General features: G+C 37.6%; 1 protein-coding gene across 1 annotated transcript; it reads left to right on the plus strand.

The window, feature by feature from the left end:
• The first annotated feature begins 1,237 nt into the window (after nt 1-1,237).
• Nucleotides 1,238-27,731, plus strand: KIF14 (kinesin family member 14). The gene is made up of 30 exons (XM_050977280.1): nt 1,238-1,315; nt 3,015-4,195; nt 4,553-4,807; nt 6,186-6,273; nt 6,778-6,876; nt 7,760-7,812; nt 8,168-8,198; nt 8,555-8,662; nt 9,800-9,916; nt 10,517-10,635; nt 10,964-11,136; nt 11,478-11,625; nt 11,718-11,781; nt 11,992-12,176; nt 12,889-12,991; nt 13,204-13,364; nt 14,121-14,268; nt 14,903-15,055; nt 15,642-15,768; nt 16,387-16,480; nt 16,984-17,122; nt 17,528-17,631; nt 18,061-18,155; nt 18,878-19,099; nt 19,246-19,430; nt 20,023-20,178; nt 20,718-20,837; nt 21,710-21,784; nt 22,444-22,582; nt 22,699-27,731. Exons 2-30 carry the CDS (start codon nt 3,102-3,104, stop codon nt 23,058-23,060), a joined length of 4,917 nt encoding a protein of 1,638 aa, XP_050833237.1. The 5' UTR covers nt 1,238-1,315; nt 3,015-3,101; the 3' UTR covers nt 23,061-27,731.
• The last annotated feature ends 162 nt before the right edge of the window (nt 27,732-27,893 follow it).

Consider the following 27,893-nt stretch of genomic DNA (forward strand, 5'->3'; position numbering starts at 1 on the left):
TTGTGTGCTTGAATTACGGTAGTGCCTAGTAAAACTACACTGGAATCCTTTTTCAAAACCAGTGGTCCTTGGTCTTGCTGGCAAGAAAAAAAAAATTAATGGCAGATTAGCCTTTGAAAATCCCTTCCTGGTAGCTAAAGTACAATCTTCCACTGAGAATGTTTCTCCAAGTCCTCAGTATGTTCTCTTGGGGTTTCTAAAGAACATATATGTAAGTTTTGTTTGTAAACATACTGAAAATATGGTTTCTCTATTAGTGCCTGTGTACCGCCTGCAAGTTCTGGAGGAGTTTGCAATACCAGAAATAGTTTATTAGTGTAACTTTATGGAAGAGAAATAAGATACAACCTATAATTTTGTTTAATCAAAACTATGTCTTCTGTAGAGATGGAATTTGTTAATTTTTCAGTCTCATTTGAAATAATCCACTCCTGCCTATAAAATGTTTTTGTGTAAATCTCCTGCAGACTAATTTAGGCATTGCTATGTTCAGAAGCACTGGCACCCCTGCTGTATCAAGCTCCCCCAAATTGTGTTCAACAATCATGAAATCAAGCAACAGTTCTACACTACGTTTGTTCTTGGAACTAAGTGCACATACAGGTTGTGTAAAGGGAAAATTGTATCAGCAACCTGGTTCAGTTATCTTGTAGCAAGCTTTCTCAAGCAAGCTTTCTCATTGTTACTGAGTTTAGATGGTTTCTTATAATATATTTTTTATTATCAGTGTGTCTTTCATGGGCATATATATCTATTGATTCCAACACTCCTATTTTATTTCTTTCCCTGGCGCTGCTTGGAGTGCCAAAGTTACGTGTCACAGCCATCGTGTGTTCTTTGAATTCCTTTCGCACCCATTTTTCCTCCCCTTTTCACTGGCGCTTTGGCTATACACGGCAGTGCCCTGTAGGCGCAGTACCCAGTGTGAGGCTGCCCGTACGGATCGGGCAGGGCCCTGGTTGGGATGCAGGAGGGCCTGCAGCGCTCCCGCCCAGCCGGGGCTGTGCTCGGCCACCCCCTTGCGCCGCAGCCCTCACTCCCGGCCCGCCGGGGCTGTGCTCGGTCACCCCCTGCGCCCCAGCCCTCACACCCCGCCCGCCGGGACTCTGCTCGGCCATCCCCCTGCGCCCCAGCCCTCACACCCCGCCCGCCGGAGCGCCCCCTGGCGGCGCGGACGCTGCCGGGGGCCGGGCCTGGGCGGAGCCTCGCGCAGCCAATCGGACGCGCCCGGTGAGTTCAAACGGGGCGGGGGCGGCGCCGTGGTCCCAGCGGAGCGGAGCGCTGCTGGGCGGCGGTTGAGGAGGGCTGCGCTCAGGTGAGAGCCGGCCCAGACGGACAGACCGACCCTTCTGCGTCCCGGCGGGGCTTCCCCTCCGCGGCCGTGTTCTGGGAAGCCGCGGGGCTGTGGGTCATGGGGGGCGGCGGCACGTCTGGAGGTGCTGCCGCTGCCGCCTCCTCGCCTTCTCCCTGAGGGCGGGCCAGTAGCCGGGCGGGGTCTGCCGGGGCTCGGCCGGGGAGGGAGGGGAGCTCTGAGGGGTAACAGAGCTGCCGGTTGCTCCAGCTTTGAGCGCTTGCGTTTCGTATCTAGCTAGTGGTTGTAATTCTTTAAAAACGAGGAATGAGCGTATTTCTCATTCTGAGTTCAGTTTTCAAGAACTGAACCTCATTCCTGATTGTAGAACCAAGGAGCCTTTAATGGGGAGTTTAACTTTTCTCCAGAAAGACTTTGTTATAAGGCGTAGCTGTGGCGAGGGGAGGGGAGAACTTACAAGAATTATGTTAAAGCTGCATGGAAAGGATGGACTTTCCAGAAAACACACCATTCATAGCTTACATCCCTGTTTCTCTATTTACTGACTGCTAGAGGGAACCACAAAGTTTGTATTTTACTAGTCACGTAACATAATTTCCTGTCTGAAACTGGACTGAGCAATAAATACACTACTCTCAAATTTTGATATTTTTCTCACAAGTTGTGAGCTATGAAAACTGTACAGTCATGACGTGTGTAAGTGGATGTAATTGCATAAAGTGTGAGAGTACTCTGAAAGCTGCTACTTAAAAGTGTAACATTAAAGGAAGCTTCTGTTGGAGCAGTGACTAAATGATTTCTTCTACATCACTTGCTCTCATCTTGCTTTCCTTTTTTCCCTTGACCGTGTACTGCTGTTGTTAATGATACTGCAGCTTTTAAAGGATCAAAGGCAGGTGACTTCTTGTTGGCTTATGACCATGAATTAATGCAGTGGACAAGTCTGCAGTGAGTATTGATATCAAACCCGATACAACCCAACAACTATGATGCAGATGCAACAGGGAAAACATGCTTTCCTGTACAGATTATATATATAGAACTTTGAAAATATTTACATGTAGAAAGGACAGAGAGTATACTTTACAGTTTTCTTTTGTCCCCTAGGCCAGGTATCTTTTGTTTTGCCTTGTGTCTATGAACCAGAGTGAACTAAAATAACATCCAAAGTTACTGCTAGTAGTCATCTCGTCTTTATTAACTGTCCCGTTCTGATACTGGGATATATATTCCATATAAAAATATTGGAAAAAAGTCTTCTTTCTGTGTTCACAGACTTCCTATTCAAGGTTAACTTTCTTGTTCTGTTGCAGTCCATTAGCTGTGAAACACAGAGTGTAAGTAGATGTGAGTGAATCTGGAAATCATGGTAGATCATTTGGAAGAAATATCCATGGTCATCTTTGTTGTTAAATAGTTAGATTGTTCTTTTTACTAACTGGTGCTTCTTTGTGATGCTTGGTTTTCTTTCTGAAACAAATCATAGAACTCAGTAAATCAAGTCAAATAGCTTTTTGTTCAGATATAAAAGAATTATTTCATTCAGATATAAAAGAATTATTTTTTTTTAAATACCAGAGGTGAAACAGAATACTGGTTGTTCTAAATGTTTGGGAACATGTATGTAAGGAGCTCCCCATGCAGCAAAACATAACACATTGCACATCAACATCATAAAAAATTATTTGCTTTGTCTCCCCAGATTCCTCATGAAGCAGCAACTAGAAATAATCTGTAAGGAAAGTGCTGTACTTTTCAACATTTGGATTTTAATTAGCTGGAAGACAAGATGCCTATTTACACAGTTCCTGCCAGGAGCCCTGCTGGGCCACGATGCACAGCCACTTTGCAGAAGGCTTCCTCACACAATGCCCTGGCCAGCAGTAAAGCATCTGGGCAGCAGCTGAGGTCACAGGTGTTGGGAGAAAAGGATGGTCTGCCTTCATGTCCTCAGAGTAAGACTGAGGAAGTAAATAGGACCTATGTGATTTCAGCTTGTGCAAAAGTGACTGATGTGTCAACTTCTTTTAAACTGGAAGGCAGATTAACACTCCAGAGGAGAACTGGAGCAAGCAAAAAATCAGTGTCTGGTAGTGACAGGGCACAGAGTACAGAAGAGCTCCAAACAGAGAAAAGACTTACTCTGAGGAGGCGTGTGAGGACTGGCTCTGCAGAGAGGAGTAAAATTAATCAGAATATTGTGCCTAGAAAAGGAAATGATGACTTTGATGCACAAGGAAATGACAAGATGGCACTTCCACAGAATAATAAAGGTACAGATGGTGTTAAACCAAACCTGAAGTTAACTGAGAGTCACTCAAGTACCAAGTTGCAGCACAATCTGAACAGCAAGGATGCCTTTGGTTTAGTTGGTGGTGTTTGTGAAAATGCTGTCAACATGTGTTTAAAAGATAAGACAAGTGCTGCTGACATAAAGTTTCAAACTGAAGTTCCTAAATCAGAGCGGTTCATTACCTCAAAATGTGCTAATAGGCTGGCAGGAGAGCAACTGAATGAAGAAGGCAATATAAATAAACTAGCTGGAAAGGAAAAGGTACAGCACTTGGTGATAAAACACAGCAGCTTGGAAAGACCAAGGACACCAGCAAAAGTTTCAACAGAAAGATTTGCACTTACACCAAAGAATAGCACTTCTCAAGACCATCCATCTCTCAAGCTGGCCTCAAATGAACGAACACCTCATCTGCAAATTTTAGCCAAGAAATTCCCCAGTGTCTCCAGCTCTCTTCCTGCAAGCACAAGTTCAGAAACAAAAGTGAACACGAAAAGTTTAGCTGAGAGCAGCAGTGCTGGGGAAGATGTTTTCAAAGTGAAAAACAGCAAAGTGATTGTAGCTGTGCGGGTGCGGCCCTTCAGCAACAGGTTTGTATCCTGGACTTATTTCTGGTGCTAACAGTGTGTGTTGAGTTCTGCTTTGCTCTTGTTGAGTTATTTCATCATTGATCTAATAAGGACATAATACGTACTTGGAAATGAGCTGATACTTCATGCAACACCAAGAAAGATTTTATTAAGAAACTGAATTGACTTTATTGATGTTTGTGTCTGTTTTACATATTCATTAACAAAAGTGTTTTGAACCTTCATACTCTGTATGTTCATCTAGCAGGTATTTTTAGCAATGATCATTTGATTTTTTTATTTTCCATAAGACAGTGAAATTACTAATTTAAAGCATGCAGCTTATATTTTTATTATTTTCCCACCTTTTCCATTCAGAGAGAAAACTGAAAACTCATTCCCTGTGGTCTCCATGAGTGGTTCAGAGACAATTGTGCAAAATCCATCCACAAACCAAATTTACAGTTTCAGTTATGACTTCTCCTTCTGGTCTTTTGACAAGAGTCATTCTAATTTTGCAAGCCAAGCAATGATTTATAAAACTTTGGCACTGCCACTCCTTGAAAGAGCTTTTGAGGGATACAACGCTTGTCTTTTTGCTTATGGGCAGACTGGCTCTGGAAAATCGTACACGTAAGTTGCTAATAATAATTGGTAATATTCTGCCAATTGTTATGCAGTGTTAAGTCATGAAAGAGATTGAATGGAATAGATTTCAGAGTGAATGAATTGTGTCAAAATGTTATTGTGTATTTTTAAAACAATTATATCAGTATTTATAGCAATTAAGCAAAAGTTAACTCTAGAATATTATTATGTATGTGACCCTGACTTCTTTCTACTTAATGGAGAAAATAAAAACTTTTCCTAGATTTTAGTGAAAAAAACCCTTTATTAATGCAGAGAGCTTGTCAGACTCTCCCAGTGGTGTTTTTCACCAGTGTTTATTATTTCGTGCATGAAGTGATGTAGTAAAGTATAGCATGTTTTTTGGAGAAGACATTTAAGAGATCATTATAATTAGGGTCCTTCTGCTTCAGAACTTTAAATAAATCCAGATGTTTGTGGCACTGCTTATTTGAAATCAAATCTTTGCACAAAATTAGTAACATTTTTAGGGTTTATAGCCAATTGTGTATACTTTATTTATATCTTTGAAATAGGATGTCTAGTGAGCTGTTTGGTTTCCAAACATGCATCTATTAAAATTAGTTTGAGTTTTATAATTCCTTTCAGGTGCTATATACTTTTAATAAAGGGAGTTGAGGACCAGACATGTTTTTGTTCAATTTGCAATAAATATAGAACTTACACAGAAGTTCCCTCAAGTGGGTGAACTTCCATTTGAAGTGGATGAACTCAGTTTTCACTTACACTGCTGTTTTTTCCTTGGCCTAAAAGAAAGATAAACTCAGGATTGCAACTCTTATCCTGTTTGTAGGTTGTTGGGTTTGTGTCTGGATTTTTTACTTTCACTTAAACAATAACTTACCTTCACCCCTTTGTGTTTTGAACAAGGCTGAAATTAATATCAGGCTCCTCTGGTCAAGTTTACACAACAAATTAGTGCTGTGCAACAATGTGTGTCTCCAGACTGCAGGGGAATTAGTCCAGTGCACTGGTGTGCTGCTGTGGCAGAACTCAACAGGAAAAAACTGCACCAGAGCTGGAGACAGGCTTAGGTTGCACTGGAGGTGTGCAGAGAATATAAAATGCAGGCATAGTAAGATACTGAACATCTATAGGTTTAGACTCCTCAGCTGCTTTAGAGTCTCAGTTTTACTTGGTTTTCAACCTATTTCTCAATGGATGAAATAGAAAATACCTCTGGATATCACCTTGTCCAACTCCAGACTTAGACAAGCACCAATTTAGATCAGGTTAATTTCTGTTGCTTATTGTTGTGTAACTTAGACATGTGTGGCATGGCAACTGTAGAACTGTACTGTTAATATTAAAACTATCTATGGAGAGTTACAAAGCTAAACCAGCAAGAGTTTTGTGACTGCAGGATGATGGGGTTTGATGAAGACCGAGGAATAATTCCAAGACTTTGTGAAGATCTTTTCAATCAAATAGCACAAATGGACAAGGAACAGGTGATATGCTTATGCCATTGGACTATGGGGAAAGTGATATTTAGTGCTGATCCCTTTATTAGTGTTCATATTCTTTGCTGATTCAAATCTTATTTGTGTTGATAGCTCTGATTCATGGGGTTCCCTTAACAGTCAAAATGAACATTGTTTTGCTTCCTTAATTGCAGTAATGTGAGGAAGAAATATGGACATGATATTTTTGTTGCATCACTAGACTAGGATTCTTTACTCTGTATTGCATGTCTTACATTTTCAGATATGTGTAAGGAAAGGCAAAAAAAAAATCTCAGTGGGCTCCATACTTTCAGTGAAGGCAGTAAAATAGAGCCTAAGAAATATGAATTTGTTGTTAAACATCATGTATCAAAGCAAAATGCACTATAATAGTATTCCATCTAAGTATTCCAGCTGAAACAAAAAATAACTACCCTCACTTTCTTTGTATTTTTTTTCTTTGTGTGGTTGGTTGTGTCTGTAATGACTGACTATTATTAATTTTATTAGGTTTTGTATCATCTTGAAATGAGCTTCTTTGAAGTATATAATGAGAAAATTCATGATTTGCTTGTCTTTAAAGCTGAAAATGGACAGAAGAAACAACAAGTAAGTTGCTGACAGAATCAAGTATCTGCATAACCTTTAAGGAGTGGCATTTATTCTGAAACAAAAATGCACTAATGACAAGTGATCATTGTTTTTAATCTAAGTACATTAGTTGTGAGCAATGGAATTCAAGTAAAAAACAAATCAAAATATCAAAATATCACCACATGACTTAAAGCAAAACGCTTGTCACTGGACAAACGCTGAGCAATGCTGAAATAGAAACAAAATTATTCAGTAGAATCCATCAAAAAAGTTAAAATCTCCCCTTATCTGCAAAATAAAGATGATCTTATGAGCCTTTATAGAAAGTCTCCTAGGATCTATCTAAATCTCCAGCTTATAATAAGAATCTTCTGTACAATATAACTTGAGATATAATCTTGTAATTTGGATGGAATTTTCTTTTGTTTTGTTACCTGGTCTCTTAAGGAGCTGGAGGAGGGGGAAAGAAACAAGATTGGACTGATTAACTAGTTAAGTATCACTAGTTAAACCAGTTTAGCTAGTGTTTAGTGGTTGTCTATTAGAATATGTAAAACTGTAAATTAAAGAAATTTGTCTTAAGTAGTATATGTAAGGAACGAATTTATTATGTCTGATTTATCAAAAAAAAGTATTTAAGTTGATATGCAACATCCAACTTGCTGTTGAAGTAAGTCGTTTAACCTAAGCTTAGGTGGACTTCTTATAAAGAAGTTAAGACTCTACTGTCTGTCTAAAGCAGGAGTGCTTTCACTCTGGGTTTTGTCAGTGATTTTGGGGTAAGCTACTTAGAAACATAATAGATTTGTGTTGCAGAATCTTTTTTTAAGATATTCCTGAGTACTATATTTAGCTAATGCACTCCTAATAATTTTTATTTTGAAATTATTCTTATCAGCTTCGTGTAAGAGAACATCCAGTGTTAGGACCATATGTGGAAGGCCTGACAGTGTAAGTCTTAACTTATTTGTTAACTGTTTGTTATCTATACTTATTTTAACAGCTGTATGGTGTAATCCTGAAAAAAGATATCCTGAGGCTCTAGGAAAGCTTGTGTACTCACCAGTAAATTAAGCAAGATCCCAGTGTTATGTAGTTTTAGAAAAATGCATACCCATGACTGGCTTGATACATTTTCTTAATTGCCTTAGTGAAATCTAAAAGTGTGGAAGTCTCAAGACAACTGCAGCTTTCATAATATATTTGTATTCTGTTTGTGACTGGGAAAATGTTTCAGAACTCAGGCAGCAGGGAAATCTATGGAAAGAAAACTGAACCAAACTTTCTAATTTTTCCCCCACTCTAGGAATGTTGTCCGTTCTTACTCTGATATTCAGGTAAGAGTGTTTTGGTTGCTAAAAGGGAATACAAATATTTCTGCTTTCTCCTTTTCTGCTTACTGATGAAAAATAAATTCCATGTATGGGAAGAAAATGTTTACCAGACTGTCCAGTAGTCTATGATATTTCAGCTGATTTTGTGAAAGAGTGACGTAGACCATCCTGTATAATGGAGCTGAGTAGATTTGTACAGTCAAGTGTCACTGTTCACATTATTATTTCTAAAATTTAACTTCTAAGTCCTCTCTTAGAGTCATAATTTGTCTTAAAAAATGTATTTGCAAACATTTAAATCTTCAGTTAATCATCTAAAGTAGGGTTTGGTTTCATGTCCTGATTTTTGTGTTTTACAGAGTTGGCTTGAACTAGGAAATAAGCAGAGAGCAACAGCTGCTACAGTAATGAATGACAAGAGCTCTAGATCTCATTCTGTCTTCACCCTTGTCATGACACAAACCAAGGTATTGCTGGAGGTTTTTTGTATCTGTTCAAATCTGGTAGTAAAAAGTTCTTCTGTGTGCTGCCTACAAAGTTATGAGAATATACTTGAAGATCTTTGAGTAAGACACAGGGCATTTTAACATGGCTTTCTACACCACAGAACTTGTTTTATTTTACATGCTTTGAGTAGATTCTGATGTCTTTGTGCTAAGTATATTTATAGCAGCAGTATAAATATGTCTAGGCTGACAGATCTAGGAGTAGTTCCAGGCCTCTCAGTGTGAGTTTTGAGATGTAACAGGAATCCTAATTGAGGCTAGACTTAATTTCACACTGCTGCCAACACATCTTATCTTCTAAGAAGGTTAGGCTGTGTGAGGTGTGTGGCTGTGATGAGTTCCTGCAGGCAACAAACTGGGGCAGTGGTAGGAGATGCAATTTCTGCTCAGTTTCAACACACTTCACTGAATAAATCTTTTCTTGCTTCAGGATGCCTCTTCCCCAAGTGTCTCCAGGATATAGGGACTACAACTGCTCATCTGATTTACAGATGCTTAAAAGACAAAACCTGACTTAGTGATGTGAGCCTGACGACAGAAATGGAATAGGTAGAGCTCCTCAGGAGTCTACAGACTGTCAGTTCTCTCCATTGACAAATGACTTGTTGGTTTGGGGTTCTTTGTTATTGATTGGTTTAATTTTTTGTCAGTTTCCTGGATTTTCTCCTTTTTTCATCCCCTTGCCATTCTCACCCCTAGATTATTGATTTTTCTCTATCATAGCTGGTCCTGAGTTTTTCCACTGACTCCTTAACTCATCTTCATTGGTCTAAGTCAGTAACAGCTTACTGATTTGCATGTTTATTGGGTAACTGCAGTTGGATTGACTGCAGTCATCAAACTTCAGACCCGAACCCCTAGTTTAGTAATCTGTGGGGTTTGCAGTTTATGCTTGTGCAGTTATTCAGCCACAACTAACTGATACTATGGTTATAAATCTGAGCTTAGTCTCCTTCAATGATACACAAGAGTATCCTGTGACAAATTAAATGGCAGCATGAAATTTTTATGTATTTAATGTGAACAGCTTGTCTGATTACTGCTTATCCTCAGGCTTTTAATTTTGGTTTGAATGCCAGCATCTCCCTTTCTTTCCAGGTAGAATTTGTGAATGAAGAACAGTGTGATCGTAGGCTCACCAGTCACATAAATCTAATTGATCTAGCTGGCAGTGAGTGCTGTACAAAGGCTCAGACCACTGGAGAAAGGCTGAAGGTAAACGAAGAGTGGAAATCTGTGGAAAAGGCTTGACTCCTAAGAACACCCTTAAACTCCAAAGCATGCTCACCCAACGGGATTTTTGGGCAGGAACTGTAGCTATAAAAGTATCTATATGGCCCTTATGCTTACCAGTATTGCATCACGTTTTGCCAGTGAGAGTGGGTGGCCTGAAGAAGCTGTTTGAACTGTGCAATGTGGCAGATCTTGCTTAGAACACCTCTCCCCATGTTATGTAGGTCTAATGATCCTGCAGAAGGAGGGAGGGGAAACTGTTTATGTGACTTTGGAAATCTTGAATCCAATATCACATGGAGTTGAGGCTTGGCCCTTTTTGATTTTTTTCTAATAAGAGACTTTATTTCAAGCTGCCTTTGTAAGTTTGATGGCTCTTAACACTACTTATTTTAAAGGCAGGGTCATTGTTCTTTCTAAATGAAGATGCTCTTCCATCTTATTGTTTTTTTAATAACTGGGGACATTCAATGTGGTACTGCTGTAGCACACATTGAACAAACTAAATCAATAGTACAGTTGATAACATCACACAAGAAACTGCAACTATATTATAAATATTTTTATTTTTGCTTTGTGTAGGAAGGTGTGAGTATCAATAAATCACTGTTGACCCTTGGAAGGGTCATTTCTGCACTGTCTAAACAGTCTCAAAATGGAAAGAAAACTTTCATTCCTTACCGGGAATCTGTCCTTACTTGGTACGTACATTACATATTGATTGAGGCTTTCTGAGGTTGTGGTTTTCTCATCTATTCTTGAGGCACCTCTTCCCATCCATTCTCTCTCTCTCTCTCTCTCTCTCTCTCTCTCTCTCTCAAATGACCTGTGGAGAGCAGAAATTTGCCTGTTGCATCAGATAAAGACCAAACAGGAGCATGGTTTGTATTTTAAGCAGCTAGCAGTCCCTCTCAACTAAGTAGCAAACCCCTTGGTATTTTGTATTTAATCTGTTTCTACTGGGAAGTTTTGAATTTTTCTGTCAGTGTGAGGGCCAGGGATTGACTGGTATTCTCCTGTCCAATGAAGGCTGCTAAAGGAAAGTCTTGGTGGCAATTCCCAAACAACCATGATAGCCACAGTGAGCCCAGCTGCCAGCAGCACGGAGGAGACGCTCAGCACCCTTCGCTATGCCAAGCAGGCTTGTTCAATTATCAACATTGCTAAAGTAAATGAAGATATGAATGTCAAACTAATCAGAGGTGAGCTTGACCTTTCAGCAGTCTTTCAGTTGTCATTTGCATGTGAGTTTAGCTTATTTCTTATAAGAGTTATTACTACTAATATTCTGTTGTGTTGACTGACCTCTTGTCAACTAGACTAATACAGCTTGGGATGTCTTCCTTTTAATATTATTGTTCCTTGTGAGCTTTTTTATTTTCCAAAATGCAAGTGATATCTTAGGCTACACTTGAGAACCAGAAATAGAGAAATTTGTTTTGGTTTTAAATAAATAACAGGATTAATTTTGTGCTGTTGTACTGAAAGTTTATTTTGCCTTCATTTTTTTATGTGTACTGTATGTCTGGTTTTTCTCATGTAGAATTAAAAGCTGAAATTGAAAAACTGAGGGCAGCTCAGAAAAGTGCTCTGAACACTGATCGCGAAAAATACAGGCGTTATTTGCAGGAGATAACATCTCTGAGGGTAGAATTGCACCAGCAGGAGAGAAACATGGCAGAAATGCAAAGGTCAGGCACTCATTAATGTCTTAATTTAAAATGGAAATGGTAAAATTTAGATGCTGTAATTTTCTAATATGTTATTTTCTCCATATATTAAGGGCCTGGAAAGAAAAACTTGAACAAGCAGAAAAAAGGAAATTAGAAGATATAAAAGAATTGCAGGTACATTTTTTTCTGTAGCACATAATACAGAAAATATAACCTCAGCAAACCTTGCAGAAGAATGAGATTTGCTGTAAGATTTTGTTTCCTTAATACTCACCTTGCAACAGATTGCTGTGACTTCTTTGAAAAATTTTATGTAGATATTCATTGCTTTATGAATGCAAAATGTAAATTGGTTTTTTAATGCAGAGCTCTTTTTTTATCTAGAAAGCTGGAATTGCATTCAAAATGGACAATCATTTACCAAACCTTGTCAATCTCAATGAAGATCCTCAGCTTTCTGAGGTGCTGTTATATATGATCAAAGAGGGAGAAACTACAGTTGGAAGGTGTACACCAAATTCAAAACATGACATCCAGCTTTCTGGAGTGCTGATTGCTGATGACCATTGGTTTGTAGTGTTGTTTTTATATTTTCAATTTCTTCTTACCCTTCCCTTTCTTTTGGAGTCACTCTTCCTTCTGGCAGTAACAAAATACAGTCTTCTAGCCAAGACAATACTATGTAGGGATATTTTTGTACTGCTCAGTGGTTAGGGCAATTACCTTCTGTTCCCTCTAGAAATCTGTTAACTCAAGTAGTTTAGTTTCTTTGTTCCTTATGTTTATGTAGCAAAGGTTTCTTCTGCAGCATTTCTACATGAATAAAATCTGATCATATGATGCTGTGATAGATAAATGTTACATTAAGTTCAGTGGAAAAGTGAAATGCCTTGACAGTTCTTAATTATATAAAAATAGACAGCAGCTTGGCTGTACTGCAGAAGTATTGCTCAAAGTGCATTCCCTGCAACTGATCCCCGAAAAAATGCAGTAAGAAATTTAACTAATCAGTTACTGAAAACATTAGAGTCACATTATCAAAGAAATTCTCAGATGGCAGGGTATTGCAGTAATTTTCTAGCAATGGATTCCTAGATATAAATATAGGTTCTCTACCAAAATATAGGTTGTCATTCCGTAGTTATGGGTGTTGCACTTAAATAGTATAAAGACAATACACATCTAGGAAAACAATAGCATCTAAAGCTTGAATTTTAGTCTATTTAGAAGCATCACTTGCAATTATGAGCTGCTAATACTGCAAATGTTTCTTGGTTTCAGTGTTATTAAAAATACTGTTGGCAAAGTAAGTATTATTCCACTTAGAGAAGCCAAGACATATGTAAATGGGAAATGCATTTTGGACCCAACAATTCTGCATCATGTAAGTAATTGATCTGGTAATAGTGATTTGTGTATGTGTGGGTTCGTTTTGTTAATATCTCACCTTCAGACTGCAGGTTTTCTGAGAATGCTCTGTAACCATAAATATTTGTCTTTTCCTCTTTGATTTCTAGATTCACCTGCATGTTTTAAGAACCAAAAATTTGCTTATAAATCTGAAAGTTTCAGCAGAATTTGTTTTTCTCCCAATAGGGTGATCGAGTGATTCTTGGGGGAGACCATTATTTCAGGTTTAATCATCCAGCAGAGGTTCAGAAAGTTAAAACACCTTCTTGTGGGACTTCATCTTTGCATGATGGTCCAAAAGATTTTGAATTTGCAAAGAATGAGCTACTTATTGCACAGCGAACACAGTAAGTATTGATTTTTCTTGTTCTGAAAAAAAGCTCAGTTGTTAATTCAACCATGCAATTAGTTTTAGAAGTAACTGAAGATTATTTATTATTTCACAAAGGGGAGAGTTGGAAAATAGCAACTCCATTTATAATGAAAGTCAGACTTGGCTGAAATGATGTACACCTCTAAGGTTCAATCACCACAAGCTAATCCAGCTGCCAACAATGTAGACCACTATTAGAGAAACACTACTCTGAGGACCCCTGGAGCTTAGTGTATCTCTTTAATTATGTTTCTCACCGAGTGTGTGATGAGTCTGAAAATGACTTTTGATGTTTTAAAGCGATTTAAAGTCTTAAGAAAATGAGAAGAACCCAACATAATAACCTTAGGACTTCTGTGATGGAGAATTTGCGAGACAGTGAAATGTTATTTGTACTTACTTCATTATGGGGTGTTATTAAACCACAAGACTCATTGATTTAAAATTTAATTTTGTGTCTTAATGTGATGTAGTGAGTTTCCATCGCAGTCTTTAAATTTGTGAACACTATGTAATAAAATAAAAATGGATTTGATTTGAAATTCTGGAATGTCTTTCATATTTACATTGGAAGTGTCTACATTTTGTCTGGGAAGTCAAAACCATGTAAAGTATGTAAGTTTTTTTGTTAAAAAAAATTAGACCCTCATGAGAGAGAAAAAAAATATTATAATCTGTATGCATCTTAAAAGAGACAAACAGCAGCAATCTAAATGTACAACACTTGTAGGCTTGAATCAGAAATTGAAGAGGCACGACTCAAAGCCAAGGAAGAAATGATGCAAAGTGTCCAGATAGCAAAAGAGATGGTTCAGCAAGAACTGACCTCACAAAAAGAAGCATATGAGAGTAAAATAAAATCCCTAGAAGCAGAGGTGGTAAGTTGTCATTGCATCATTACATGAAATATATCAATAAAGTAAACCAGAAACTGTAGTATGTAGTATCTGTTTTTTTTGGTGTTTGATTGGCCTTGGTTTGTGTGGTTTTAGTTTTCTTTTTCTCTTGCATGTTATAGCAGCATGTTAGAGAATACAAAGCCTCATTCTTGGAAAAAAAAGTCACCCTTAGTAACAGAAGAAGTTGTAAAGTAGTTATCCTCTTCAGAGTTACTCCACAAATTGTAACTTGTAAGCAAAGAAAAATAGCTACAGAATCTGCCTTATTGTATGAGGCTTTTATTTCACTATACTGGATTGATTAATGCAGTTTTATTTGGTCTTTCCAAGCTTGCATGCTGCTTTGTAATTGGTTTTTTTTCAGTGCAGTCGCAACATGCATAAGTTGACAAAGAATAGTACATTGTGGTAAAACATAATGATGTATCTCATATCTTACATATTCTATAGAAGACCTAAAGTGATGCTTGTGAACAGGGATAAAACCATTGCTGACGTTGGGCTGTGTTAGGTCAGAGGCTGCACGTTTTATCTGTACGGAATATCTGCCTGAAAGATGGGTCAGAAATTGTGTAGGAGTATTCCTCCTCTCACTTTTCCTTTTTGATATTAGAGAGAAGAATCTCGTAAGAAACAAATCCATGAACTGAATAACCAAAAAGCCACAACCAAAATACAGGAGCTGGAGAAGGCAAAGAAAAGCCTTGAGCTAGAACTCCACTTCAATAAGAAACGTTTAGAAATGGAGACCTTAGCTACCAAGCAGGTAATTGAAAAAAAAAAACTTTTAAGGCAATCAATTCTGGTTTGTTTGGGGAGCTTTTTGAAATTATATTTTTGGAAATCAATTATTGTAAAGGAAATTATTTAAAGTACTTCTATGTGATTTTATGCAGAAGAACTGATGTTTTGTTTGCAACTTGAGTATGTTAATGTATTACTGTTGGGGATTAGCTAATACTGACCTTATTTCTTAAATAATGTGGATGGTTTTGTTCCTGCACCTAAATTTAGCATGATGTTGCCTTTGGCAAAAGTTTTTGCTCCAGACATTAATTTAAGTAATGACTGAGTCTTGGCAGGTATTTATATATATCTGACTGCTGCAACAAATACAACTTTTAAAAAAGCTGTTCCTCTTTAATTCCAGTAGTTTTTTTGAGCATTGCAATATGTAAGTAAACTCAGAGAACTGTCAGTTTGAAAATGAATTATTTTATATTAGCATAGCAGATGTCCAGTATAAAATTATTTTTGTGAGTCTTAAAGTGCCAGGAACAAAAAAATTAGCTTCAACAAACAGCATTAAGAGTTCTAGATTTGTTTATTTACCACTGCCCATTTTCCTCCAGGCTCTAGAAGACCATACTATTCATCATGCAAAGATAGTGGAAGCTCTGGAAGCTGAGAAACAGAAGATTGCTGAGGAAATACACGCCCTTCAGAAGAATCATGGCAGTGGGAATAAATCAGTGATGGGTATGTATATGCATGGTGTTACAAAGGCAATGCTGGCTTCTCTTTTTTGCAGTGGGCATGGGTGATGGGTATTGATACAGGAACTTTTTCTGTTCCACTAATACTTCTCTAGTGATCCTGAACAAGAAGAGCCTTCTGGTTGATACAATCCTTTCCATTCATCAGCTGTATGTATTGGACTGCTTTAAAAGCTCTGTTTAATCACACTCAGGGTGATTACCTGGACGTACCTGTAGTCTGTATTTATTCTAGTTACTTAAAAGTCTTTCCCTGACTGTCTCTACTGGTCAGGCATTAGCTCATTGGGGAAACTGGAGTAACAGAATTGATTTTTTCAGTTTATCTTGGATTAATAATAATAATAACATACTATCTAGTCTTATGCCTCTGTTTCTGAAATACCCTTTACTCAACCATTTAAAAGGGTTATCTTGTCTGGAAGGGTAATGTTTCCCCAATGTTTTCCCAGTGTTGGGAATTCTTGGAACTATTGTTTGCTAAATAAGTTTTTTGCTTTTAGGTTGTAGTTTCTTTTCTGCCCTTTATTTTTTAAACCCTAAAGTTGTTGCATCACATTGTTTGGTTCACTAAATCAGTATGTTCTATATTCTTTATTAGTTCCACTGAACTGGAAGTCTCTGAAGCTGTCTGTGATGATTAAAGAGGCTAATGCCATTAGCACTGCACTAGGGAAAAACACTGTTTTCTGCAGGTCAGCATCCAAGTTACTTAATTATAATGTCTATATGTAATAGTTATATAATATTTATGTATATATTTGGGGGTGGATTCAGGATGTGCAGTTAGCTGTTGGTGTTTAACAGTCTTGTGCAATTAAACATGATAAATTTATTTTCCAAACAATTGTTAGTTAAGTATGTAGCTGAGCCTTGGTGTTTTAAAATGGGAATTTCTAATTTGAATTGTAGATCAAAACTTTAAAGGTATGCTATAGACAATTAATTTTGAATTTAGTGTGCTTTGGAGGTGAATCTTCTGATGCTCATGTCCATCTTACTTTGGTTCACTTATTAAAGTGGTCCTAAAGCACAGTAAATGAGATGCGTGATGTCTGAAGAAATTCTTGTGTGTGGGTCGTGTTTTTAGTCCCTGTATAATCCTACCTACAAGTATCTCATTTATTTTTGCAGTATTGATGTGGTTTTTTTGGTCTTGATTTTTGTCATCTTTTTTTAAACTTTCTCCAATTCTTAGGCATGACAAAATTGATGATAAAACAGGAACAGTGTCTTCTATTCAGGTGCAGGTTCGTAACATCAAACTGGGAATAACAACTTTTTGGAGCCTGGAGAAATTTGAATGTAAACTAGCAGCAATGAAAGAACTCTATGAGGTCAGTAACGACCGAAGAAGAGCCACTAGTAATCAGTAATATTTTGTCAAAGATAAGGTTTTGGTAATGCATAAAGGAGGAAAATATTGGTGATTTTTTGGGTTGTGTATCTTAAACAGCAAGACATGACTACTTTTCACTAAAAACATGCAGATGCATTTATCCATCAAACAAAAAGAATGCAATAGAAACAAATGACCTTTTCCAGGTCATTTTGTGTAGAGAGTAAGAAGCAGTAAAGCAGGGACTGCTTTGTGATTCTTTTGGTTGTTTTATACTGTAAAAGACCTTGAATTTATAAATAGAGTTTTCATTATTATGTTCTGTTTATCCATATGTTGACTACTTTATCATGCTTTTTCTGTTTAACTCTCCTCCTCCCCTGTGTTTCCTTTATTTTTTCAGAGTAATGACAGAAATAAAGCTGTTGTTGATGTGTTTTATGATCCTGCTGATGAGTGGGAACCTGACTTTTCAGACAGTTCCATTTCCTTGCTTTCCAGAAGAAGGTAAAAGTTATTTGTAGCTAGTCTCCTATGCCTAAAACAAAGCAAAAAATTATGTAGCTATCTAAATATACTTTTGTTCCACTCTCATACACTGTCACCTGGTGGGTCTTCTCTTGTATTCACTCATTCGCTTGGATTTCCTCCATGGACAAATAAAAGGAACAATAGTTGCATGTAGAGCTTTCCAAAGCATCAGTGTAGAGTGAAATGTGTAGTTTTTAATGTTTCCTTCCCACTTCTATACTATCAAAGCATTGTTTTTAAGGAGTAAATTGCATGTGGTCTGGGATCTTGCATTTGAAGTTTTAGCCTTGTAATAATAACTGGCTCACATATTTGTGCAAGCTGTAGCTCATCAAGGAAATGCTTGATGAGGAGAAATGCTTTTCTTTTCAAGGTCTTTCATGTTCTTTTATCATCCTTTCTTAGAAGTAGAAGCTTCATGAAGAACAAGAGAATTTCTGGATGTTTGTCTGAGCTAAAATTGCAATCTATTCAGAATAAAGAGACTTCCTATATATCAGGTACTTTCTAAATGGCAGAACACCATTCATTTCATACTGAGAATTTGAACCTACTACATGCATAAAACGTGGGTGCTTCTGATGGTTGTTTGAAAACTGTGGGTTGGAAAGCAAAATAAAAAAATGTCCTGTTTATGATGCCTTCAAATTTATAATGTCAAACTGTTAACAGTAGGGGTTTCTGTATTTTTGATTATCCTTTCTTAGGGCAAAAACTTCCTGACCATCACTTTATGAGCCTAATTTTAAAAATTTATCTAAAACATTACTCTTCTTAACTATGTGGGTTAATTGGAGAAAGAGGCTGAATCCTGAAACAGTAATATAGAGACTTCATTTGCTTGAGTTGTTGTTATTAATTAAATTACTGTGGTTTTCCCCAAGCTTTTGGCCAGGTTTTACAACCTTTTTTCCCCTGAAGTACAGGATGCTTTAGCTTACAAATATTTGAATGCATTCAGTTATTTTAGATTGGTTGGATTATATTTATTCTCTGTAGCTTTGATTGTTGAAACAAATGTATTCATGTTAAAAAATTTCACTATGGAATTTCTCTTTGAACTAACAGAACTTATAAACTATTTAGAACATTTTCCACATTTTTTTTTGAATGACTGCCTTGAATAGGTGAATGTCTATATAGAAGTCATTAAAAAGACACATGGACTGCTCACTCCTATGAAGAGTTTCATGCATGTTTGTTTTGCTTTTTCCTTGTACAGGTTCACTGAACAAGTCCAGCATATGCTCAAGCATTTCTGAATTGTTTCTTCCTGGAATTTGCAAGGAATCTATAAGTTCAGCTTTAGAATTGCTGGAACAGAATCACGAAGGAGGGAAAAGCATAGCAGATAGGCTCCTAACTAATTTGTTTATAGTTTTTTCTGGAGCATCTGCCATTTCCAAAGCCTATGAACAGCAAGATGAAGAATGTCAGGAAAACTGTAAGTCTCATTTTCATAGTGGTTTAATAATTTCTAATGACTTGTTTTTCAGATGCACAAGCATTTATGTTTGTCAGTCACAAGAATTAATGTTCCTGTGTTCATTTGCAAAGGAGATGGATCTGATAGATCTCTTTCTCTTGTAGTTTTCTCTCTTGATCGTGCTGCTCAGTCCTACAGCATCAGAATTGTCTCTGCTTTTGACCAGATTGTGGTTATAAGTAAACTCTGGCTTTATAATGTCCAAAAGTGTCCTGGATCTAGAAAAGTTGATGAAGAAATGAAACAGGAAATAAAGAACTTGGGAGGTTATTTACAGTTGCTGTTGCAGGTAAAGCATATTAAAGAATTCATCTGTGTATAGAAAGCTTCTCTGCATTAATGCAGTATTTATTATAGACTTGCTAAAAGCATTTAAATGTCCAGTGTGTGTACTGACAAAACAATGCACCACAGGAAGATCAATAGCTAAGGTTGCATTTACTGGCTAAGCTGGTAGTTCCCTGTGCTAGTGGAGAGTAATGCAGACCTTCCTGTGCCCAGGACCTGACAGAAACATTGGTTCTTACTTATAAAGTGGTAAAATTAAACAGGCAATAAGAGCAAATGATAGTTTGAACTATGAAGTGCTGCTGTTTATAAACCCATAAATAAACCAGTGACCAGTGAATATTATTTTTGTGCACACTACAGCCTTGTGAATCTATGGTTCTTTTAAAACTATGTGGTAGGATGGTATGGCTGCTCTGTGGTTGCAAGGCTTGATTTTTTTAGCTGTGATAGATAAGTCATTGGAATTAGAAGATGGAAAGCTGAAAATGCCTGAGTGTTGTGTGCTACGAACTCTTGCTGTATAGAAGGTGTGTATTCTTCGACCAGAGGTGCTTTCTAGCATCAGTGAAAGATGTGCCTTTGTTTCCCAGGGGTGTTCTTCAGATATATCCTCGATGGTAACAGAAGCATGGAGCAAAGTAAACCAAACAGTAAAACAAACAATGAAATACATAGGACACTTGGCAGTCGTCACAACTGATGTTTCATTTCCTGAAGAGGACAACATTCCTGCCTCTAGTTTACAGGTGAAGAAATGCTTCTTAGAATACTGATTATGAATAGTAATTCTAGTGTTGAGTTCACACTGACTATCAGTAACTGTACTCAGGAGCAAATTGTTCCATATAGCATTTTCATCAAACAAATTAAATATATTTAGAGTTTATCTAATACTTCAAATTTAGGCTGAAAATGGATATATTAATATCCTTGACTTTTTTTTTCCTTAAAAACCACATCCTTTAAATCTGTGTAAATTAAACCTATGAAGATAAAGAAGTGTACAGTGCTTTTAGGACTGTACATGCACTGAGATGATGCAAGTCTATCTGTTTCACTGAAATTCGCTACTAATATTTTAGTAGTCTGTATCTAAGTACCACATTGAATATACAAAAATCTGAACTGAGCTCCTTCGGTCCAAGGAAGATGTGTGTCTGAATAGACCTGCACTGAATAATTTGGTCAAAACAAACTTAGTTCTAGTCTACTGTAGAAAAATAGTTTTAATTCAAGACCACATCAGTTTCTTTAACCATTGCATTTGGAATCTTTGTTTTAAAAGGAATTTGTACTTGCCATTTATGATGGAGTATGCTCAGGACTGGAGTGTCTCATTAATGCTGTACAGGAGAAAGCAAGAATAGTACAGAAAGAACTTGTGAAACAATGTCCACAAAATGAGGTGAGATGAAATGAAGATGAAAAACTGCTATTATATCTTGGAGGCACTTGATCATGTTTTGTTTCTTGTGCTTGTATTTTAAATCATGAAGATGATGCTGTAGGGAGTTACACAAGTAGAGAAGAAAGTATAAGGAATAAGCACCATTAAAAATATTTCTGCAGCTGTTTGAAAATTCTAGTAGGGAAGTTAGGGTACCCCTTGGAAGCACACTACTTTCTTAGTGGGAAAGCCCTTTTGACAGAGAGCCTGGCTGAATTCCAACACCATACTTGGGAAAGACTGAAATCTTCTGAGTCAGAAATTGTTCCTCTCAAGGAAAGCAAAAATTTCTTTCTACTCTGGTTTTCACTGTTGTCATTCTTAATCCTACAGATAGCAGTGAAACCATCCAAAATACTTTATTTCAATGTCTTTTGCTTAACCTCCAAATGCTTTGGGTTTCAAATAAATGGAGCATTATTTGGAAAGCACTCTGCTTTCCAAATAATGCTGTTCACTTGCAGCTAATTCTGAAGTATCTGCTGTATGTGTTTGTCTCTGGTGCAACTACTGTAAGGATGGAAAGAAAATGCCAGAGCTACCCCTGCCACCTAGAATGACAGTGATACAAAGTTACAGGACAACCTTTCTGTAATGAATCTTTAACTATGTTCATTTGATCCTCCCCTGGGAAGGGGTTTAAAACCCTGCAGATGTAATTAATGTTTTCTACCAGTTAATGTTTTCTTTGAAAAAAATGCATGTTTAGTTGCAGAAAATGCTATTTCTTTTGGGTATTTCTCTCTTTAGTATGTCAGTGTTTGTTCTTTTTCTTTTAATGTACCTTGACTTGAATGAAGTGTACAATATAATTAAAAGTTTCTTTGTAGATTCAAAATCAAATTAAGGATAACGTGATGGCATTAGCCAGATTCCTTGAAAATAACATGTCTTACTGCAGAAAGGTAAGAGAAATGTTTCCCAAAATGTGTGCCTTGAGTCTGATATTAAATTTTAAGGATGCATTTATCTAAGAGGAATGTGTTTTTGTTTGTGTGTGTGTGTGTGTGTATGTGTGTATACATACTGTATATTTCTGATTGCATGAAAACACTTTCTGTCACAGCAGCATTCCTGTGACTGGAAAGCTATCTTTCCTTGCTACTGCATTTCCACTCAAATCTCTTTTATTTTAATTTTACTTAAGATAAAGGATTTCTGGAGGTACTTCTATCTTCCTTTTTGTGCTCATTTTGAACATCCTATCTACCTGTTGTGGTTTTTTTTTAAGTTGAAAGATCAACTCTGCTTGTGTAATTGTTTTATAACTGCTGCCATAGTTACTGATATTTTGAATTAAAACCCAGGATAGGTGATTTATCTTCTAAGAGCCAAGCATTTCCTGGATTTTCATGTCATTTGCTTTTTTTCTTCTTTTCCTAACCCTGTCAACCATGTGCAGTTGTGCATTCTTTTCAGTGCTGTCTTACATGACATGACATTGATTTGATTTTGTGTTTCAGCATTGGCTTGATCTATGTGACTGAAACCATAATAGGCATGTTTAGCAGTTAATATACTGTAATGTATTTGATTCTCTTGAAATTGCTCTTTATTAATACAGAAAGAAACAGAATCTCAGCTGCCAGAAGAAGAGTCTCTATATAGAGAAATAAGGAAGAGCACTAAGATTGCTGTGAAGTATTTGGAATTGGAGCAGTGCCTGACTGAAGTCTGTCAAATTGTTTCTTCCATGTTACAAGGTATTAGCTGAGTTACCATCTGTAACCTACAGGCTAAGGGAGACTAGCAAAGGGGGAGGGCTCTTGGGTACCTGCAAAATGCTGCATTTGATTCTTTTTGTTTGTGTTTCTCATAGGGTTATACAGAAACACCAGCCCTCTCAGGAGCTTTGCAGAAAATATTTCTGTCATTGCTGGATATTTTAACAACTATTTCAGTTTATTTGCCTTGTCTTCTGCCGACAACCCTATCCAGAAAATGCGTGTGCCTTTTATGAATTTGGATGAATTGGACTCTCTGGTTGATTCCCTCATTATGAATTTTGAACTTGAACAAAGACAGCCATCACTGCAATCTCAAATTATTTGTAATGAAACTGCTGAGACTCAAGGAGGACAGGTTGAAACAGGTCAGGTTGAATTTGCTTGGAAACGGAATGGGATTCCAGAATGCACACAGAATCCAGAGCTTTCACCTGGTAGGATAGAATGGGTATAAAATGTTACTATCAAGAAATTAAAGAGAACTCTTTGCTATTGCAACATATCAAAAAAAGCTACAATTTATTGCTAATATTATTAGGGAGTAAGTGGTGGGAAAGTAAAATGCCATGTTTGTATAAGTACCCTATATTTCACCAAAGGAAAAAAACCATTCCGAATGAGGCTGTCAAACTTCAAAATATAATTCCTTTTGTTTTAATAGAAGTCTATTACTACCTAAGTTTATAAAAAAATAATTCTATTTTTTTAAATTTTTGCTTGACCTCAGCTGCATTATAATTTAGTAATGCTACTGCAACTTGAAAGTGTTTTTTATGCCTTTTTTTAAACAGAGCAAAAACTTTGTATTTATTTATGTAGAGGAAAACAACACAAGCTAGTAAAAGTACTTTACAGCCTTATTTGATGGATGTTTTTTAAAGAGGTTTTTAGTTCATTGAAGAATCTGCACTTAAAGTATCAATGAAGCTGTTCAAAGTAATCTGAAGTAAGTTTATGTTGGGTTTGTTGCTAATCAGTTATCTTTTGATTGCTGAAATAATTTGCTGTATTATTCATATTGGAATAGAAGCATATCTGTTCCTAAATAACATATAAATTATCCCAGGTTATAGAGAGCTTCCCAATCCATTATTTCCTTGTGCTTGTTATCATTGTTTAACAAGCCAACAGTGTTGAGAAATTCAGAAGGTAAAAGCTAAGGTTTTTTCCTATACATAAAGTCATCTGTTGTGGTTTATGCCCAGCTGGAAGCACCACAAAGCCACTTCCTTGCTCCCCCATCAGTGGGAGAAAATCAGAAGGTAAAACTGAGAAAATTCCTGGCTTGAAATATAAACAGTTTAATAGGGAAAGCAGAAGCCACACACACAAGCAAAGCAAAACAAGGAATTAATGCACTGCTTCCTATGGTCTTCCCCATGGGCTGCAGGGAAATCTCTGGTCCCACGCCTAGAGCATCTCCCCAACTTCAGCATGGGGTTGTGGGTCCTTCCCACAGACTGCAGTTCCTCATGAACTGCTCCAGTGTGGGTGCCTTCCACAGGGTGCAGTCCTTCAGGAGCAGCCTGCTCCAGTTTTGGTCCCCTCAGAGTTACAAGTCCTGCCAACAAACCTCCAACACAAGGAGACCATGTTCCAGCATGGTCTCCTTTTTCCACTTGTCCACAGTTCCCTGCCAGGAGCCTATGGCATCATTGGCTTGCCCTGGCTTTCCCTCCATCAGGCCCACCTGTGCCAGTGTGGGCTCCTCCATGAGCTGCATGTGGATCTCTGCTTCCATATAGACTCACCCACAGGTCCCAGTCTCTCTGACTTGTGTTCACACTGGGGTTCCAGCATGTGCAGTACAGCAGCACAGAAACAGCAGCGATGCCCCGACCATGTGCCAGTCCCTGTGCATCACCATGGCTGTCCTCAAAATGTCCCCAAGCACAGCAGAGTGAGGGGATCAGCAGCACAACAGAGGGAAAGCAAAAAGCAGCCACAGATGAGCACTGCACTGATGTACTGGAAGGCACCAAGCCCAGGACAAGCGCAGGAGTCTGCCCAAAGCAGCCAAAGAGCAATAACAGCTATAAATTCCATCTAACACGTTCCAATCAAAGCTGTTATCTTGAACCTTCTGAGCCCCATGTTGGGCATCAGAATGAACTGTTGTGGTTTAACCCCAGTTGGCAACACAGCCCACACAGCTGCATGCCCACTGCCTCCCAGTGGGACTGACGAGAGAACTGGAAGAGTAAAAGTGGGAAAAATCAGGGGCTGAGATAAAGACAGTTTATTAGGAAAACCAAAGACTTCTGCATGCAAGCCAAACAAAACAAGAAATTAATTCACTACTTCCCTTGGCCAGGCAGGTGTTCAGCCATCCCAAGGAAAGCAGCGCACCATCCTATGTAATGGTTACTTGGGAAGGCAAATGCCATCACTCCAAATGTTCCCCCATTCCTTCTTCTTCCCCTCTGTATACTGAGCATGATGTCACATGGTCTGGAATATCTCAGCTCTGTCCTCCCCACTTCCCAAGCACTTCCAGCTTCTTCCTCAGTATGGCAGTACAAGAAGCAGAAAAGGTCTTGGCTTTTGTAACTTCTGCTCAGCAATTAAAAAAAACCACCTCTATTGTTGTTGTGTTCAGCACAAATCCAAACAATTGTCCTATACAAGCTTGAAAAAAAGCAACCCTACCTAAACCAAAACCAGCGCAGCTTCCCAGGTGGATATTCACGTTGAATATCTCAAGATATTCAACATCTTGAGAATTTCAGTCTTTAGGACATGTCAGGCTCTTGGAACTCTTTGATGTGAAAAGACTGCAGTAGAATTAATCATCATTTTCTTTTGCAAATTTTAGTTATAATTGATGCTATTATTCAGTGATTTTGTGCTTTTCTGATGCAGAAGAAATGGGGAAGGTAATTATGCTGCTCCAGTAACCCACATATGTATTTCCTACACTAGTACACTGTAGTACTTTCCCAGAAAATGTGTAGCAGTGCAGTCCTGCCACCAAAACCACACAGCACTTTTTTTTTTTGTGGCTAATAATTTTCCTCTCATGTGAGGTGTGATGCTTAATTGCATTCTTACTGTAAAGGCCTTTGCAAGTTTGCTCAAGGGTTAAGAAAGTATATTCAGTTGTTCAGATTTTTATGCTTTAAAAATGAAGAGAAGCCTGATGTATTTCTACTTGTCTAAATGTGTTATTTTGTATTTGCCTGAAGTTTTTAAAACATATCTGGTTCTTCTGTATTGTGTATCTAAGCATGGGAAATGTAAAGAGTAAAACTACATCATGTACCTGATCACTGATTTTTACAACTTCAAATGTAAATTTCTTGTTAATTTTCTTCAGTTGATTTTGAGACCTTCCTTTGTCACTGAGAGTATTGCTTTCTCACTCAAAATATTGTAGTGTCAAAATATTAAATATTAGTAAGAGGTGTTTTCTGTAGCTTACAAAAAACACAAATCAGAAAATTTTTTCATTTAGGTAAAATTTCTTTCTTCTACCAAGATACATTAACTTCCCTCAACTAACAGCACACATCTACAGACTGAGTGCTCATGTGCTAATCTATGCCTATTAATGCCAGAACAGTCAATTCCTTTCAATATCTGCTAGTCAAGATTATGGTGTTGTGTCAAGGGTTCATTGCAAAATTACACTTGGGTGTTAGTGATATTCCACCCGCTCACATGATTGATCATGTTAGCTTTTGTTCTTGTATTTAATGAGAAGCATTGTTCAGAAAACATTAAGATTTGTAGCTCTGTGTATTGTTATGAGATTTTTTTTCCCCTTTCTATAACTGACAACCAAGTTTTTCACAAACTTAAAGCTCAAAATGACTTTGAGTTTTTAGCATTTTGGAAACTCAGGGTGTGACCATGCAAATTAGTGGGTTTTTGATAGACTTTTAACTGAGGTACTGGAAAGCCATCTTAATAATGAAACTTAGCTTTTGCAGGATAAGTGAAAATGTGCCAATAACTTCCTTCTGCTCAGGTGGGGTTTGTTGTTTTGTTTTGGTTTGGTTTTTTTGTTGTTGTTGTTTTTGTGTGGTTGGTTTTTTTTGTTTGCTTTTTTTCTTCTCTGTTCTAATCAACTACGTCTTAATCAATCCCTCTCTTACTCCCATTGTTAATGCACTATTTTAGAGTAAGATGTTGACAAAACCTACTTCTGCAAGTGTTTTCTTCAGCTTGGTGCCCTTGTTGCAGTTATACATCACTGAAGGGCCTCATTCTCAGGATCCATACAGTGCCCATAGATCAGCAGTGAGCCAGAGCTCTCACACAGTGCTGCATTAACACATCAGCACACCTAGTTGAGGCCTCAGCCATCTGTGGATGTAACACACCATAAGGTAAGGTATATTTATAACTATAGGCTACTGTATCTAGAAACTATCAATGCCAAGGAACTGGCATCACAACCAACATTTATTAAAACACCTTTCAATAGCTGTTATTAATGGAATTAAGATGTTTACTTCCAGCAGGTAACTGTTCACACACTTCTTTCACTTACTCCTTCACACTTGCAGCCACACATAAAAATCACTCATGACTACAAGGCTGGAGCAACAACTGTGAGCTTCTGACCCTGAGGTGGAGGCTCAGATTGGCTTTGATGAGACTTTGATGTGCCAGCATGTGCCTCAGCATGTACACTGCCTCTTTTTGGGTACTGTTTCCTAGCTACTGTTTCTTCATCCACAGCCAGAACTGTTATGGTTCAGGCTGAAGCTCAGTCAGCAGCTGAAGTCATGTTTCTGCTAAAAGCACTAAATTTGGTCTCCAAAGGCTTTGGGGTTCTTAAATCTACAGCCTTCAGCTCCATGACACTGAAAGAAACAGAGTGAACAGTCAGGAACACGTGGGAGGAGTGGGAAGTGCTATGAAGAAATGTTTAGACACCTTACTGAGATGTATTGTTTTCTGCAGTCGTGATGAATTTACTTTGTTATATGTATTGATGTAATCTGTGATTTGTGGGTTGGTGTGGGGGTTTTGTTGGGGTTTCTTTTTTGATTTTTTTTTCTTTTTTTTTCTTTTTGGTTGATTTTTCTTCTTTTTTTCCTTCAGGAAATTATTCTTCTGTCAGCTTTCAGGTAAAAAGAAATTGGAACTATAGGTACTTGACCTGTGGGTTTTAATGACTGACATAGAAGGAAGGAGGCTTTATTTTAATTGAAATATAAAGTGGGGAGACAGGGTACTCAGACTGCTCTACCCTAGTTTAATTTGAAAACATAAAACTAAGAAAAATCTAACCAATTAAATACATTATCTTTACAATAGAAGTCACTTCAAGAAATGA

This window comes from Serinus canaria, chromosome 8 (genome assembly GCF_022539315.1).
Source record: "Serinus canaria isolate serCan28SL12 chromosome 8, serCan2020, whole genome shotgun sequence".
Classification (NCBI taxonomy): domain Eukaryota; kingdom Metazoa; phylum Chordata; class Aves; order Passeriformes; family Fringillidae; genus Serinus; species Serinus canaria.

Excerpts from the sequence above, each read along its gene's own strand:
- KIF14 (XM_050977280.1), top strand. The coding sequence starts at position 3,102 with ATGCCTATTTACACAGTTCCTGCCAGGAGCCCTGCTGGGCCACGATGC. Across the intron at positions 4,196-4,552 it reads GTGCGGCCCTTCAGCAACAG|AGAGAAAACTGAAAACTCAT; the intron begins GTTTGTATCCTG and ends TTTTCCATTCAG. Across the intron at positions 8,663-9,799 it reads TTGTCATGACACAAACCAAG|GTAGAATTTGTGAATGAAGA; the intron begins GTATTGCTGGAG and ends CTTTCTTTCCAG.